Here is a 14,705-nt window from a genome sequence, read left to right on the forward strand (position 1 = left end):
TCGTCAAAAATGGTGGTGATATTTTATGGAAGAAATACTGCCTTGTTTTGAGCATCAGTCTGAAGTTGTTGCCAGAGCCTTCGACACCACTGTGACTGAAGGATTTGCTTTGTTGTGTTTCCTATGATTTAGGACTGGTGTCTATTTGTTGGCATGCTACATTGTCAAGTATGGCAATGATTACACAATACAAAACTTTTTTTTATCAAAAAAAATACAGTAAACTAAATGTATGATGATGTAATGATTGAATTTACTCAGTTTTGCAGTTTAGAAATGCATTGCTCCTTCTGAGAAATGGTAATTTTTACTGCCTTATTCATGGGTGCTTTGTTCAATGGTGGAAAGTTAAAATATGCTGTTTGTGGGCTAAGGATTTGAATGTTTTTTTTCCTGACTTTCATTCTAAGTTCATGTTGATATAGATGCAAATAAATGTCATGTGAATGAGGAAAAAGGATAGCACTGCACACACAATGTTTTTTTTTTTTCCATTTTATTTTTCATACTGGGTAATTGAATCTGAATTGTGATGCTTTTCGTCAATTCTGAAATGAAATGTTTATCCTTTGCATGCTTTAACCCATCTCTTGCTCCGTGAGCTGAACCTGAGTACAAATGTTGCTCAAACCGAGTTACCAAGTCTTAACAAATCCTAAAGAAAAATAATTTCACCCTTTCCATTTTTGGCCTTTTTCTTTTCAACATTTATAAGTGTATAAAGTCTAAAAAAGTAGAAAAGACAACCGTCAACTATAAAGCGCTTTAAATAATGTACAACCACAGCTGAAAACAAAGTGCTTCACACTGATAAACTAGGAAATTAAAACTTAAGATGAACATTTAAAACAACTGACATCTTTATAATTGCAAATAGAATGTTCAAAACATTCAAGCAATGGAATGCAAATCAAAATTCTGTTGTCAAAAATTAAAGATCGGAATGTCAACATTTAAATCAAAACGCTGCTGGTGGTCAAACGCCATCTAATCTAAAACTAATGTGTTGCTGCTGATGTCCAAGGATTTCTTTCTTCGCTGCCGGTAGAAGGCGGCAGAGATGACGACAGCGGCGAGCACAAACATGACCAACACAACCGTGACGACTATGAGTGCGATGGTGGTTGTCGGTGACTGCTGACTGTTGACGTCGGTGACTTGGAACAGCGGACACTTGAGGACAAGCTCACAGTGGTTATTGGCCACCATGCTGGCCACCGTGCAGCGATATCTTCCACAGTCCGACTCAAAGATGTTTCTCAAGGTTCCTCCTAAAGTGTCCATCATGGCATTACGAGGCAAGACCTGGTCTTTGCTGATCTTGGCCCAGGTGTACCTCAGAGGGGGGGTGCCATGCGAGGAGCCGCATTTGAGCGTCATGCTTTGGCCTTCCCCAGGTTCCCTGTCAACCCTGCACTGAGGCTGACTGGGTACCTCCATGACCGTCAAGTCCATGTTTTTCATGTCCAGTTCAGGTAATTTTTTTACTAAGCACCGGTACGTCTCGGAGTCAGAGAGACGAACGTCTGTGATTGTGATGGAACCGTCTCCATTTTGGGGATTGGCTGATGTGAACTGGAGCCTCCCCTCCAGTGGTTTGTACAGATAAGGATATAAGCGGCCACCGGTAAACCAAAGGATGGTTTTCTCGTCTTGGTCCACAGACACAATACTCCACATGATCTCCGTGTATTGCGGGGACCTCAGGGTGTGGGTGTGCGTGTACTGGCAGGCCAGAGTTACATTTGTCCCCGTGGCGGCGTAGTTGTGCTTCCTGCCCATGCTGATTTCCAGAGTGCAAGCTGGACCAATGCTGTAAAGCACTCCCAGGAGGACAAAAGGCCAAAGAAGGCGGCACATCATCTCCATGTACACACTGGCAAATACAAACATACCCACATCAGTAACTTGTCTTTTGCATTATTACAAGTGAAAAACTAAACAATAAGCAATTTTCATGCTGTTAAAAAACATACACTTGAGATCAGCCATTTGCCTTTTACATAATATAAGTGTAAAAATGATGGAATACTTCGCACCGTTTAGCTCATGTGGAATCGTTATAAACACAAAAAAAATCAATTCTATTTGACTAAATAAAGTCACGATTCCTTACCTGCTCAACTTTTGTAAGATGCACTCCAACAAGAGCCAACGCACTCAATTCACAATGTCTTCTTCAGTGACGTTTGCATCAATTCACTGTGAAACACGTGCAGTAATTCAATAGCAGGCAGGAGATAAAAAGCACCAGAGCTCAAATGATGATGACGTAGAGATAGTGTATGACGTTTCAGAGAGAGAAAAAAAAAGTTAGCTAAAGCTAAAGCTAAACTTCGACAAAACCCTTTCAACTCCCAGACTTTGTGCCTCCAATCCACATACAGCCATATGAGGTCACAGTGCTACATATTATATTCAAGTTAATACAAAAAAAACAACAACAACATAAGCCTAAATTTGAGAATACATGACTGAAGCGTCCTCCAACTGCGCGTTCTGGCACGAGTTTTTCCAGCGAGCAATACTGTGGCTACAAGGCTAGGCTACTAATGCTAGTTCAACTACGTGAGAAGAAGAAGGAGCAGAGGACAGAAAGAAACATGGACAATACTTGTAATAACCCTGAAATTGTGGACCCTCCGAGGGCATTCAGGTCAGCGGGATTCGTTTTTTTTTTTTTTTTTTTTTTCTTCACCAGGCTGACTCAATTCGAATCACCGTCGAGTCGTTCGTATGTTACTAGCAAAGCAAAACTGCATTAGTTGTGAGGGACTACGAGTGAGGGACTAGATGTTAACGACTTGAATATTATGTCACTAGTAGTAGTGTTACTTACTAGTGGAGCACAGTTTACTAGTAAGGTTTAATTGCCTCCTAGGAGGCAAAATGTCAGACAAAACAACAACAGGTGGAAAGACAGGTATACTAGTGCACTGAATTTTCTTCCTAGTGAATACTAGTACATGGACCTTAGACTGGACCTCAAGTATTTCATTTCCCCATTTGAATCATGTGCAACCAAAAACGAACTACTTTTTTTCAGTACATGCTGTCCATCCATAAAGTCTCTTTACAATTTAAAACATCTATGACAAAAGTAAATGAAAAGACACATTTTGGGAAATTATTACAAAAGGAGGAGTATGTATTTGCTTCATTTAATACATGTATAATGTTTTTCTTCATAAACATGCATAGGAAAGGTTTTTTTTTCTCATTTATGGAATTTTAATTCATTTCAATTGGTAATATTAATGTGATATACAAGTAAATGGAATTTTCAGCACGCTCAAAGAGGAGCTGGTGTTGGCTACTGCTCTCACCCAGACACTCGCGCAGTCATACGCCACCCCTCTCGTCCCCGCCTTTTAAAGGTACACAGGCATATACGCGCCAATACATACAGTATTTTTGATACCACATTGTAACCATATTTGAACCCCAAAACAAATTGCAAGCATCAAATGTTTAAAGTGTGTTTGAATATGTTAAAAGCGTGTGGGAGCGTATGTTTCACTGAGGCACACGTCATTTGCCAGGCCAGGGCCCGCCTTTTAAAGCCACACACATTAATAGTCGCAGATACTGCAGTGTAAAACGCGACACCAAGTGGAGAAAAACAATACCTGGACCTCACATGCACATTTTGTATTGTTGTTAAATAATACAAAATTGATTCAGTGAATATTCTTGACCTTTTAAAAAAAAAAAAAAAAAATCGTCCAAATCACCAGCAGCTCCGTTCCCAGTGGCGGCAACACAGGACTTTCAAAAGAACGCGGCATTTCATGTCCTCAATCCCCCACAACTAAAATATTGATCATGACTAGTAGCATGTTTAGTGAAATTCTACAATAATGGATCCACAATTTAGTGTCAATATATGTGAAGACCAATAGACTAGCTGCTGTAATTGCAGCCAACGGTGGTTCTACAAAGTATTGACACATGTGGGCTGAATATAAATGCACACCACCTTTTTATTTGCTTAAAATTTTGAAAACTACGTTTCATTTCCATTCCACTTTACAATTACGTGCTACTTTGTGTTGTTCGATCACATAAAATCTCATTTAACAACATTTAAGTTTGTGGTTGTAAGGTGGCAAATTGAAAATGTTCACGTGAATACCTTTTTTCTAGACACTGTACATGTTACTAGAGGGGCAAAACTGCACTACTTGACATCAATGTACTCCTTGTACTAGTGAAGCCCTAGCTGTTAACTAGTAGACATTTGTCATTGTCTCTATTAGCACGCAGGTGTCAGTTTTTACACAGTTGTGCCTTTTTATATTTGGCTTTGGGTCCATGTAGTCGCCTGCATTAGAACGAGTAAAATTTTGTCATTGTCACAAGTAGTACTAGTAGCACACAGTAGTCAACTTGCCAAGCATACTAGTGGGGCTTATCCTTGATATTCAGCTTAAACTCCATGTACTAGTATGCTCTTTGTCCTCACTAGTAGAAAATTCAGTGCACTAGTAGAACAACTGTGGTACTAGTACGTTTTTTCCACTACTGTATGACATTTCGGCACACTACAAGGACATCTTTAGCATACAAGTTGAACAACTATGTTACTAGTGAATTGAACATTTGTGTCTATCCCTGATCTCCAACTTAAGATCAATGTACTAGTGCACTCTTGTTAAAAAAAAAAAAGTGTCTGACTAGTAAAATCTTTCCACTACACTATGACATCACTTCACACGATTAGGACAACTGAATTACTAGTGCAAACTGTGCACTAGTTGAAATTACATGCTAAAAATGAAGCGATAAATGTTAACTAGTAGAACTTTGTCATTGTCACTAGTAGCATAGATGTCAATTTGGGATGGAGCATACAAGTATATGAACCTCAAACTGGAACCGTTTATCCTTCATATCTAAAGTCTATGGACTAATACGCTGTCCTTACTAGTTAGACTAGACAATCAGTCTTACCGGTACCATTTTTAAAACTACCAAGTTTTAATTGCTTACCAGTTAACCAAAAGTGGCACTAGTAGTGGGGGGAAAAAGGAAAATGTTACTCGTGTTCCCTTGTTATTCTACTACTTTGCTGATTGCTGTCTTACTCGCGAGGACAAAGAGCGTATAAGTACATGGACTTTAAGCTGATGATGTCCTGAAAGGCTTTCTGTTCCAAATGATGACAAGAGAACATGAAGTAATGATTGGTCTTTTATTGGCAATTCTAATCAGGTTGACTGTCCCTCGTCTATAAGGCATTTAGTTAAATATATATATTTATATCACCATATACATCATGTGAAAGGCTACATACATTATTTGGTCATTGATGTAAATAAATGAAATTAGCACAAATGAGTCCCGTGTCGACGAGCATGTTTGCTGCAAAATGTCCGAAGGGGTCCGACAGAGGAAAAAGAAAAGAATCTGGGTGGAAATGAGAACAGTGAAGCATTTCTGTCAACACTTGACATGCAACACAAAGCTGCGACTCCCCTGGAGGTGCGTTTAAACTAACCTGAACATAGCAATTTGCAATAGTCGTCAACAGCCACAATGTTAAAACAGCCCTTTTTTTTGTTTTGTTAATAAATTAATACGAGTTCAGCTGGCTTAAGATTGCTACCAAGTTTCGATAACTCTTTTGGCCATTAGTCTTTTTTTTCTTTTTTCTTTTTAAGGTACCCATCAAGAGAACAACAGTGCCCTTTGCACACTTGTTACGATCCATACAAAATGAGGTATGTTGCTTTGCTGTTAGTGCATATCAAAAATGAACACCACTACTATTATTAGGTTCCAACATGTCCAAATACCCATTTTACAGCATTTACCTCATTATTATTATTATTATTTCTTTTTACAAGGCAAATGAAAAACCACGTTGACACACAATATGTCCTTCCCATCAAAGTAACTTATCTTCACAATGAAATTCTGGAGATGATGACTGGGATGGCAACAAAACTAAAAATAAATAAGAAAAAGGCTCTGCCCACTTATCCAAAACAATTCAAACTCCTCTCAATGTCATTTGCAAAATGTGTCACCAGGATAATAATGTGAAACCAAGAGCCCCCTCAAATTTATTATTAGTAGATGAATAAAAATTCAAAAACTACCCCCCCTGTAAAAAATTTCCCCAATAAAATATTGTTTTTCAACTGAATTATACATGTCATTCTTATCATTTTTTTTCACAACTGAGATTGAGATATATGAAGTTTCATTCTACAGAGGGATGTTGACTTTTTGTATTCACTGGAAATGTTGCTGAACCCTGTTGAACGGAAGCATGTATTCATTTACAGTGAACCCCCGCTTTTCAATCCGCGAGTAATGTACACTCCCTCCACAAAAGGTTTACAATTCACAAACGATGCCACAAAATGCCGGCAAAGCACTACTACTGAAGCCCCTCGAGTCACTTCAGCATAATTCCTCGGCACCAATATGGTGGCAAGCACTACATGAAGCTCTTCAAGTAACTTCAACATAGTTTCTTGGCACCAAGATGGTGCCTAAGCACTACTTGAAGCTATGCATCTCATTTTAACATAGTTCCTTGGTACCAGAATGCGGCAAGATGGTGGCAAACACTACATGAAGCTCCTAGACTCAGTTCAACATTCCTCAGCACTTCATGAAAATCCTTAGCTCACTTCAATGTAGTTCCTTCGTACCAAGATGCTATGAGATGGCGGCAAAGCACTACTTTTCTTTAAATGAAGCTCCTCAACTCACTTCAACATTGTTCCTTGGCACTAAGATGGTGCCAAAGACCTATATGAAGCTCTTTAACTCACTTCTACATACCTGTAGTTCACTGGCGCCAAAGCACTACATGAAGCGCCTCAGCTCACTTCAACATAGTTCCATGACACAAAGCACTATATGAAGCTCCTCAACTTATTTCAACATAGTTCTTTGGCACCAAGATGCCACAAGTTGCCGCAGAAGCAACACTTTGATTTGGCCTGAGCACACAAACAGTGAATCGGTGAATTCTACAGCGATAAACGGGAATGTACGACAATGTGTGTGTGTGTGTGGGGGGGGGGGTTCACTGTACTTGTAGGTTGTCCGCATGCAAGAGCAGCTTTTGTCTCAAGTGAAGTCCACAAATAAAGCGTCCTTCATTTTGTTAGTGTGTGTGTGTGTGTGTGCAGATAGTTCTACATGTAACTGCAGGCCCGAGGAAGTGCGCCCATACAAAGCTTGAAAAAGAGCTAGAATAGTATGTCCCTTCACAAAAGAGCCTGAGTAGTTGGGATGTTGGCGGATTGTCTCACACGGCTCATAGGCCTGGATTTGTCCTAGAAAACGTGGTAAGGCGCCTTGTACATTAAAAAAAAAAAAAAAAAAGCTTCGGAAAGGAGTTTCCTCTCTCAGTAGGTAGCCTGTCGCCTCCGCGTTGCCCTCCGGTGGCGACCTGATGAATATGTTACTAAAGCGCACGCCGTTGTTCCACAGTGTCCCCCGCCCGTCTCCCTCCTCCTCCTCCTCCTCCTCCTCCTCCTCCTCCTCCTCCTCCTCCTCGCTCATGTGAGAAGGTTCGAGTGAAGGCATCCCACTGGAATGTTGCGATACAAAAAGCTGTCAGGAGCGTCCGCTTACAGATGCACTTGACAAATATCAACAAAGCGCATCTGTATGGAAAGGCGTTTGAGCATTTACTCCGTATATCCAGCTTAAGTTCAATGCACTAGTACCTTCCACTGGAAAACCACTGTGTCTGACTAGTAATGTTTTTTCTACTACTAATGCCTCTTTTGGAAACACTACTAGGCCCAACTAGTAGGCATGTGTCACCCACTTGTAGCCTCCTGGACCCTACTAGTAGCACCAAAATGCTCACTAAAAGTATTTGACCTACTAGTATGCCAAAGTTGTCCTAGTAGTGTGCAGACATGTCACACTACTCCATTACTGTAACCTTTCTGCACACTAGTAGGACAAGTTTGGCATACTAATAGGACAACTACATGTCACTAGTAAGGCAAAACTGTGCACTAATTGACATCTGCTGCTACTAGTACTACTAAGGAAGCGCTAGATGTACACTACTCGGAAAATTATTCACAAAAGATGTCACACATCAAGGATTGAGCATTTGTTCAATATCCTTGATATTCAGCTTAAGGTCCACGTACTAGTACTCTTTGTCCTCACTAGTAAGACAGTTAAGCACACTAGTAGACTGTCTTTACTCATTCATCACTAGTCGGACAACTCTGGCATGTATGCATGAGGATGACAAACACATGTTACTAGTGAGGCAAAACTGTGCACTAGTTGACAACTGTGTGCCACTAGTGGCATTATAAAATTATATGTATAGTAATATTGATACTATTCTACTAGTATGCTGAATTATCTTAGTAGTGAGGTCAAACTGTATACTAGTGCACGGATTTTATGAATATGGAATAAATGCTTAAAGGGCTTTCCAATGGGACAATCGTGTTCATTCAATCCTCTCCAGTTGTGCCAACACAGACCTTTAGAAAAACATCCATCAAGGTAAAAGTCCAGAACTAGTGTAGTGTAAAATGTCTGGTCGTTCTCCAAACTGGTTGAATACTACACGAGGACCCACATTCAAAGTGAGCAGACCGCAACAACGCACACGCTCTAGTAAGGCCAAACTGTGATGAACAATGTTTACGCCGCTGCAGTATAGTGCTGTGGCATCAGGTAACCAGAACCTCTTCAGTGGGCACACAAAAAGCACTATACTGTATACTGTATACTGTATACTGACCAACACACACAAACAGGAGAAATTAAAAGAGGATTTGGGCTCACACGGAGAAGAAAAAAAAAATTCTAAATAACGAGAAAACCCTGTAAAGTTGCAAGAATGAAGTCATAATTTTACCAAAATATACTCGACAAAAAAGTTGTAACGCTACGAGCATAGTCATTGGGCTCCATTTTCGTAGACGGCGCAACTGCGGCCGAGCGTAAAAACTGGCCTCACTTGATTTTTGTCATAAAGTCCATCTAAACTTCCGCTTACTGGGATGTCGTCTTAAGTTTCAGCAGACGTGGTCTAACGCGATTTGCAAGACTATTGCGACGGATTTAAAAGGAATAAAAGGACCCGCTTCGATTAGACAGGGTTGAAGTTGGCTGTGACCACGCCCACACCAGTGCAGATGTCCCCTTTTTAAATGTGCCGATGTACATAAATCCACGAAATTACCAAAAACGGGTCTAATCCGCCTCCTCGTAGAGTTACTCCACATATAGCGCTGGATTTAACACACTCATGAAAATAGAGCTGTAATGTTACAATAAAGCATTATATTCCAAGAAGTTTGTATTTTTATAAAACAAAAAATTGTAAAATTATGAGAATAAAGTTGTTCGAGTAAAATTGACGTTATAAGAGCAGGTGTAATAGTACAAGAATGGAGTCGTAATGTTAAGGAAAAAGTCGTAACATGACAAGAATACTGTCATAAAAATATGTGAATGAAGTTGGAACGTCCGGAGCATATAGTTGTAATGTTACCAGAATAAAGTCCTAATATTACAAGAAAAAAAAAAGTAAAATTATAAGAAAAAAGTTTGTTACAAGAAGAAAGTTGCAATATTACAAGAGTAAAGTTGACATAATTACAAGGGTGTAATAGTACAAGAGAGTTGGAAGAAAAAGTCATCATGAATGAAGTCGAGAAAATGCGTGACTAAAGTTGGAACGTTACGAGCATTAAGTCGCACTGTTACAAGGAAGAAAAATGTAAAACTATTAGAATAAAGTTGCAATGTTGCAAAAATATAGTCCTTATGTTACGAGAACGAAGTTGTAAAATTACATGAATAAAGTTGTACAAATTCATAATGTTACAAGACTTAAGTTGGTACTAATACGAGATTAAAGTCTGTACAGTTATCAGGAAAAAAAATAAATAACTAAAGTTAACATCTTACAAGAGTAGGGCAGAATAGTGAAAGAATGGAGCTGTAATAAGAAAAAAGTCGTAATGTGACAAAAATAAAGTCTTAACGAACTAAAATTATGTGACTGAAGTCGGAACATTACTAAAGTCGTAATGTTACAAGAATAAAGTTGTTCTAATACGAGAATAAAGTCTGGAATGGTATAAGAATATTTTTTTCAATTAGAAGAATAAAGTTGTAATGTTACAACAATAAAGTCAAAATATAATAAATATTTTATAATAGGAAAAAATATTACAAGAATATAGTGTTACGTAAATACAGTTGTAATGCTCCAAGAAAGTCATTATGAAAGTAATGTCACAAAAAAGTCGTCATTTTACAAAGTCAATTTTAAAACAATAGTCGTAATAATATGAGAATAAAGTTGTAAAGTTAAAAGAAAAAAATTGTAAAATTACTAAAGTTGTAACCTTACGACAATAAAATTGGAATATCACAAATATAACAAAAGTAGTGACGAGGGCATAATATTACAAGTCATAATGTTACAAAAATGTAATGTTACAATACAGTTGTGATATCGCAAAAAAACTATTACGAGGATAAAATTGAGAAGACTAGGGCGTTATATTAGTATTACTACACCATATTATCATAATGTTACTGAAATAAAGTTGACACGTTACAGGACAAAAGTCAGAATGTTGCAAGAATAAAGACGTCATTTTACGAGAATAAAGTCATAATCATGTGGTTATGTTACAAGTGGTAATTGTTTTGAACATTTTGCAGTTGTAACAGCAATGTCCTAATTTACAAAAAAAGAAGTCGAAATGCGAGAATTGGAAAAAAAATTGTAATGTAACATTTCCAAATTTAAACATAGCACAAGTGCATGTAATACGACAACTGAATTCTCCTAAAATGAGTGCTTTTTTAAAAACAAATGTATTCATTAATATAACTTTATTCTGTCATTTTCTTCATATAACTTTATTCTGTAATTTTCTTCAGGTAAAATATTCTCTTTATTCTAGTAATATTTCAACTGTATTCTCATAAAATTGCATCTCTTCTTTTCTTATATCTTTTGACTTCATTCTTCGGAATTTTATTCTTGTAATTCAATGAATTCTATTATAGTATTGTTTTCTTTTCTTTTCTTTTCCATGTGGCCCAGTAGTCATTAGTGGAGAATAATCCCTTGGAAAGTCATTTTTTCTATATCCTTGATATCCAATTTAAGGTCCATGTACTAGTACACGCTTTGTCCTCACTACTAAGACAATTCAGTCCACTAGTAGAACGCTTGTCTCTACCGAGCAATGTTTTTTGTCTTGTAACCTTTTTTCTACAACTTCCTTCCACTATTGTATGAAATTTCTGCATACCGTAAGGACAACTACATTACTACTGAGGTAAAGCTGTGCACTAGTTGTCATTTGTGCGCTACTAGCATTAGATGTTAACTTGTACAATTATATAGTCAGTAGCACTTCTAGTAGCAGGCAATTTTGCCTCACTACTAACATGTAGTTGTACTATTTGTACGCCAGAGTTGTCCTACTACTGTACAGAACATTACTAGTAAGACAGTTGTCCTACCAGTGCACTGAATTGGCTTACTGGTGAGGACAAAGAGCATACTAGTACATCGCCCTTAAACTGGACATCAAGGATATTGAATAAATGCTCAATCCTTGATAGTTGTGCAATTCAACAAGATACCATTTAGTGATTCACTAGTAGTACTAGTATCACACAGCTGTCAACTACTAGTGCACAGTTTTGTTTCACTAGAAAGATGTAGTTGTCCGACTAGTGATGACAAAACATACTAGTACATGGACCTTAAATTGAATGTCCTTGATATTGACTGAATGCTCAAGACAATTCAGCACACTAGAGGAACAACTGCGTCTTACTAGTAATGTTTTTTCCCCCACTACTCCCTTCCAGTACTGTATGAGTTTTCTGCACACTATTAGGACAACTACGTGCCACAAGTGAGGCAAAACTACAATTGCGCATTTTAGTGCTATGAGGCTACTAATGATGACACATGCCTACTAGTTGGGCCGAGTAGTGTTACTAGGGCAGCACAGTAGTTTACCAGCCAGGTTTAATTGCATACGGTGAAACCTCGATTGAATGGAACCTCAATTTAACGGCTATCGGATGGAATGGAGTGGGCTAGTTTGCTAGCGCGAGCTAGCATGCTAGCGAGCACAGCAGGCCCACAGGAGGTAAGTTTGTAAAAGTTTTTTTTTTTTTAATATTTACTTACAATAATTTTGTACTGTACTGTGTGTTTTAGGCCACAAATTAAACTATAAAACAACAATGTTGTACTGTATGGTTGTATTTAGGCCAAGAAAAAAAAGCTGTAACTGACGATCCACACCCAATAGCCCACTGTACTAGTAACCCAAAAGTGACTAATAATGGTGGAGAAAAAAAACGTTCAGAGTAAGACAGTCCTACTAGTGCGCTGAATTGTCTCTAGTGAGGACAAAGAGTGTACTAGTGCATAGTCCTACACTGCAAAAACTCATAATCAAATTTGTCTTGTTTCTAGTCAAAAGTCTCGAAACTCATTCTAATTTGACTATTTACTTATTTCTACTTATTTTACATAAAAATTAGCAAGTGAACAAGTGAAAATTGTCCAAAAACAAGTTACTTTATACGTGATGCATCCTATTTTAATTAGTTTTGATGAGAAATAAGACAAATATTCTTGGAAAGAATTTGAGTTTTTGCAGGGTGGATATCAGGAATATGGAATAAATGCTGACACGGCTTTCCTTACCTTCCAGCGTAAAATCAAACTAATGAAATGTTAACATCAACAGCTTCCTTATAAGAAGCAGCTGTAACACATACTAAACAAATAACGAATGAAAAGGTTCCAACATGAGTAACGTTTAGTTTCCGGAGATGATGCCTTTTGCGCAAAAGGATAGAAGACAAATGTAGCGCAGTGTGCAAGTCGTAACAAAGTTTGGCTGACTTCGTCCCGAGATCCTGGGGGCGGGGCACGGGGTGGGCGGGGTCGTATGCTGTCCGCTGACGGTGGAGGAGGGCAGGCAGGCACCAGTGGTTTGGGAAGCGATTCCTCTTGTGAGCGTCTCCTCCTTCCCTCGCTGGACGCACGCGCGTGAGGTGAACCGACTGAGCATTTGTGCCAAGTACTAGTAAGCTATTTGTCCTCACCAGTGGCGTCGCTAGGCCTATTTTAAGGTAGCTTCACCCCCCCCCCCGGCAATTTTTTCCGGGGGGGGGGGGGGGGGCGGCTAAGCCACCCCAAATGTAAAAACCTAGTGATGCCCCTGGTCCTCACCAGTAAGACTGTTAAGCGCGCTAGTAGGATATATCAAATAAATGGTCTTCATGGCAAGCTGTTTCACAACTGCGTGCTACTAGTGATAGTATAAAATTCTACTAGTTTCACTAGTTTTTGCCTCACTAGTAACATGTAGTTGTCCTACTAGTCCATGGACCTTAAAACTGAATATCAAGGATATCAAAGCTGTTTGATCACTTATTTGATATCCATTTTAAAGTCATACTACTAGTAGGCCAAGTGACACTAGTAGTCAATTACTTTTTTTTACTAGTAAGACACAGTCATTCTACTAGTGCACCCTTGTTGTTCTACTAGTGCGCTGAATTTTCTTCGAGCATACTAGTACCTTAAGCTCAATGTCAAGGATATCGAATAAATGCTCTAACGACTTAACCCTTGATATCCAGCATAATGTCCATGTACTAGTACACTCTTTGTCCTCACTTCTATAACTTCGGCACACTAGTAGGACATGTTACGAATGAGGCAAAACGGTGCACTCGTTGACAACTGTGTGCTAGTGTTACTACTAATGACACGGTAAAATTATACTCGTTAACTTCTAGCACTTCACAAGTAGTACTATTAGCAAACAGATGTAAACTACTGAACTTTTGCCTCACTAGTAACATGTAGTTGTCCTACTGGTGTCCTACCAGAGAGGACAAAGAGCGTACTAGTACATGGACCTTAAGCTGGATATCAAGGATCTTGAATAAATGCTCTACTAGTACTATTAGTGAATTTAAAAAAAATTCTACAAGATAACATCCAGCGCTTCACTAGTAGCAGTGTGCACTAGTAACCTGTATTTGTCCAAATATGTCAAAGTTGTCCTACCAGAGAGGACAAAGAGCATACTAGTACATGGACCTTAAGGTAGATAAAGTAGGTAGGCGACTAGTGTGTGTCACATGCCTACTATTTGGGTCGAGTGGTGTATTAGTGGAGCACAGTAGCTTACTAGTAAGGTTTAATGGCATACTAGTAGGCCAAAAGTGACACTAGTAGTGTCAAAAACACTAGTGAGAAGACACAGTCATCGTACCAGTGCTCTAAATTGTCTTACTAGTGAGGACAAACAGCGTACTAGTGCATGGACCTTAAGCTTGATATCAAGCATATGGTCTAAATGCTCCAACGGATTGCCATACGCTCGCTTGACGTTACAAAATGACGCATTTGTCTTTCTCCTTGGCTTCCTTCTTGGCCTTGCGCTCCCCGCCGGACGACTGTTTTCCCGGGCTGGCCACGGCCTGGCCAGCCGCCGTCCCGGCGCCACCTGCTGGACCGACGGCTCCCGCAGCCCCTCTGTTCGCCTCGTCTCCCTCTGCAGCCTCTTGCTGAGCCTGCAGCGCACACACGATCACAGAGACCTCTTGGATTTTAACCAGGTAAACGGGTATCAACCACACTCTTTCAAAACCACTTCGAATACCTTTTTTTTGCTTTTTTTTCCCAA

General features: G+C 39.0%; 1 protein-coding gene across 2 annotated transcripts in view; it reads right to left on the reverse strand.

The window, feature by feature from the left end:
• Positions 1–271: 271 nt before the first annotated feature.
• Positions 272–14,705, reverse strand: part of mindy2 (MINDY lysine 48 deubiquitinase 2) — a 43,148-nt gene continuing 28,714 nt past the window's right edge. The window contains exons 9-10 of one of the 2 annotated variants that reach the window (XR_009785540.1): positions 2,117–2,202; positions 272–1,876 (exon numbers count right to left, since the gene is read on the reverse strand). Coding sequence is in view for 1 of the 2 variants with exons in the window: in XM_061754758.1 (XP_061610742.1) it covers positions 14,410–14,592 (183 nt within the window). In the remaining variant the exon portion in view is untranslated. Of the gene's footprint in view, positions 1,877–2,116; positions 2,203–5,175; positions 14,593–14,705 lie in introns of those variants that run through there. The other variant, XM_061754758.1, reaches the window with a different exon arrangement.

The sequence above is a fragment of the Phyllopteryx taeniolatus genome, chromosome 2 (assembly GCF_024500385.1).
Source record: "Phyllopteryx taeniolatus isolate TA_2022b chromosome 2, UOR_Ptae_1.2, whole genome shotgun sequence".
Lineage (NCBI taxonomy): Eukaryota > Metazoa > Chordata > Actinopteri > Syngnathiformes > Syngnathidae > Phyllopteryx > Phyllopteryx taeniolatus.